At 48.8% G+C, this 2,510-nt stretch overlaps 1 protein-coding gene; it reads right to left on the reverse strand.

Moving 5' to 3' along the window:
• Window positions 1-224: 224 nt before the first annotated feature.
• On the reverse strand, window positions 225-1,218 carry GSTUM_00005062001 (uncharacterized protein). XM_002837040.2 has 1 exon: window positions 225-1,218. The coding sequence occupies exon 1, from the start codon at window positions 1,107-1,109 to the stop codon at window positions 486-488; it is 624 nt and encodes a 207-aa protein (XP_002837086.1). The 5' UTR covers window positions 1,110-1,218; the 3' UTR covers window positions 225-485.
• Between the last annotated feature and the right edge of the window lie 1,292 nt (window positions 1,219-2,510).

Below are 2,510 nucleotides of genomic sequence, written 5' to 3' on the forward strand. Positions count from 1 at the left end.
GGGTATCCTTCGCTTCCTACCGTGCTGGGGTGCTTACTGAACTTTCACAAAATCGATATACACCGAACGACAGAATCTAATGGGGGAACATAAGCGTCGTCCTGATAAAATCAGGATTAGAGACAGATTGGAGATCACCCGATGGAAACCCTTTGATGGCAGATTTCGCAAGATAGGTTATCACAGAACTGCACCCACACCAATAGTTTTATATTCACCTACTACTATGGAGAAGAGAGGGTGGTTTTGGGGGTATAAAGCGAAATGAAGAGGGAAAGAAGAAGAAAAAAATGTGAAGAATAATACACCTTACAGTATGCCCTGTCATGTAACATTTAACACCGCTAATGGAGGGAAACAAACATAGGAAAAAGCAAACGGGAGCCGGTCGTGTTATACAGTGCTGTCGAAAGTTTCCTATCTACAATGAATCTAATTGTGAAGAAAAAGAAAGAGAGAGAGAGAGGAAAATTCGTAAAGGAGAATCATGAGTCGAAAGTTGAAGTGCCCCCTGGAGGGGTAAATTCTGGTCTTCTGGGGGTGTCTGCCGCACTGGAAGAATCCTCGTTGTTTTTTGACCCTCGGCCGCCTTTTCTTTTAGAGGGACACCTCAGCTCTTGATGTGGTTTCCTGCGTACCGGGGGCTTTGCGACACGCGACGATCCAAGAACAGGTATTCTATTTTCCCTCGAACTCTCGCTTTCAGCAGTCGTGGGCCCGCGCGAAACACCGTCAATTTCTCCTTTTCGCCTCCGAAGCGCTCGATACTGAGTTTGGCTGTTGGCCCGCATGCTTCGAAGGTTACTTAATAACCCCTTAATATCAATATCCTTTGAATCGAAATCGTCCTCCTCTCCCGAGCGGCGAAAGTCAGAGAGCTGCACCCCGAGTACTCGGCCCTCCTGAATCCGCTCCAACTCCGTTTGTAGCTCAATGTTGTTCTGGAACACGCTCGCCGTGCCGCTTTGAGGATCGACTATCGTTTCAGCATTCGCGGGTATCTCGGGTCCGGATCTGGATTCGTGGTGGTTGCTGATAGGTGCGTCTAGAGGTGTTTCATATACAGGGCCCAAAGGACTTTTAGAAGGTGGAGGGATACCGGCGCTCATAAATTCCCACTAAAAAACTGCTGCTGTGGGCTGCCGTCGGATGAATCATCGAGGGATGGGAAACAATTTCGGTTTGTCCGCGATTTTGGTTTTGGATGTTGAGTGCTTTGTGTTAATGCATGGGACCCAGCGACCCGGTTGTGCGGGAGCAGACGCTTTAATAGTCATCTATGGCTGTCTGGATTTTGCGGTGAATCGGCCGCTTGCCCCCTGCTGCTCGCCGACCCTCAGCTTGCCCAGTGATCCACCCATCCACCCATCCATCCACCAACATGGGCGGCTCAACACCCCAACGCTGGGGCTCAAATCGAGGTTTCAAGGTTCAAGGTTGTGACCCCTACATCTCCTGGTGTCCACTACTCGTAATGAGAACTCGCTTATGATACCGCCCTTCTCCTGATACTGATCCAAGCTTCAAGCACTTCGAAATACGACGTGGAGCTGGTACGGTACCAGCACACTACTCGAGTAATGAGTTTCGTTCTCCCTGTTTTCCACAAGTATTCGAGTACCCATCCGGCTCCAGAAGGAAGGAGTATTGGGTTTCAGACATTCAAGAAATGTATCACATCCCGGACCGTGACGGGTGCGACAACAAGCGAGGGCGCGGATACGGTAAGATTTTATCTTGTGGGCTTCTACTCGTACAAGTAGAGTGGAAGTTACTTTGCATCTTGGTGTAGCTATTCGGGTACCGGTACTCGAGTACTTGTATGTGATGCGGACCGACCCAGAGCCCCGCACTGGCGTTTTTCCAATCCTAGATTTGCTCAACACCCCCCTGGAAGTGTGATAGCAAATTTGTGCTGTCTGGTGCAACAAACATCCCGAACAGTAAAACAAATTTGTGGAGTCTTGTGGAGGAGGTTTAAATACCAATTCACCCACCAAAGAACTGTACCCTCTCTCTCTCTTTCTCCAATCGTAGGAATGTAAAGTACTAGTACAACGGCAGACGCTTTTAGCGCAGTTTACAGGACCCCCCATCTAGCGTCTACAAGTACTTATACTCGCTCGTTCTAAAAAGATTCAGAAAAGTGGGACTACCAGCCTAACACAAGTCTAAATGGGGGCAGTTTTTGCTGAAGAGTGCCAAGTCTAATCTCCACATTTCCAGATCCTCTTACTTGTACGGTACTGTACTTGTGCTGTACCGGTACTCGAGTACTTTTGGAACTTGTATGGGGCTCTTAGGTACAGTACAGTACTGGGACGCACGAGTTTATCACATATGTTTTGTGGATCCCAGTTTCCGAATACTTCTCGCTCACCACATCACTCGCTCCAAGCAAGAAGTCGGTACGAGTACAGCACCCGAAAACGGGTGGAGGGGGGGGGATTCGCAAAGTATATGGCGAGCGAGTTATCTGAGCACCCACGTTTCAAAACGCCCCCAACCTT

This window comes from Tuber melanosporum, assembly GCF_000151645.1.
Source record: "Tuber melanosporum whole genome shotgun sequence assembly, scaffold_17, strain Mel28".
Taxonomy (NCBI): domain Eukaryota; kingdom Fungi; phylum Ascomycota; class Pezizomycetes; order Pezizales; family Tuberaceae; genus Tuber; species Tuber melanosporum.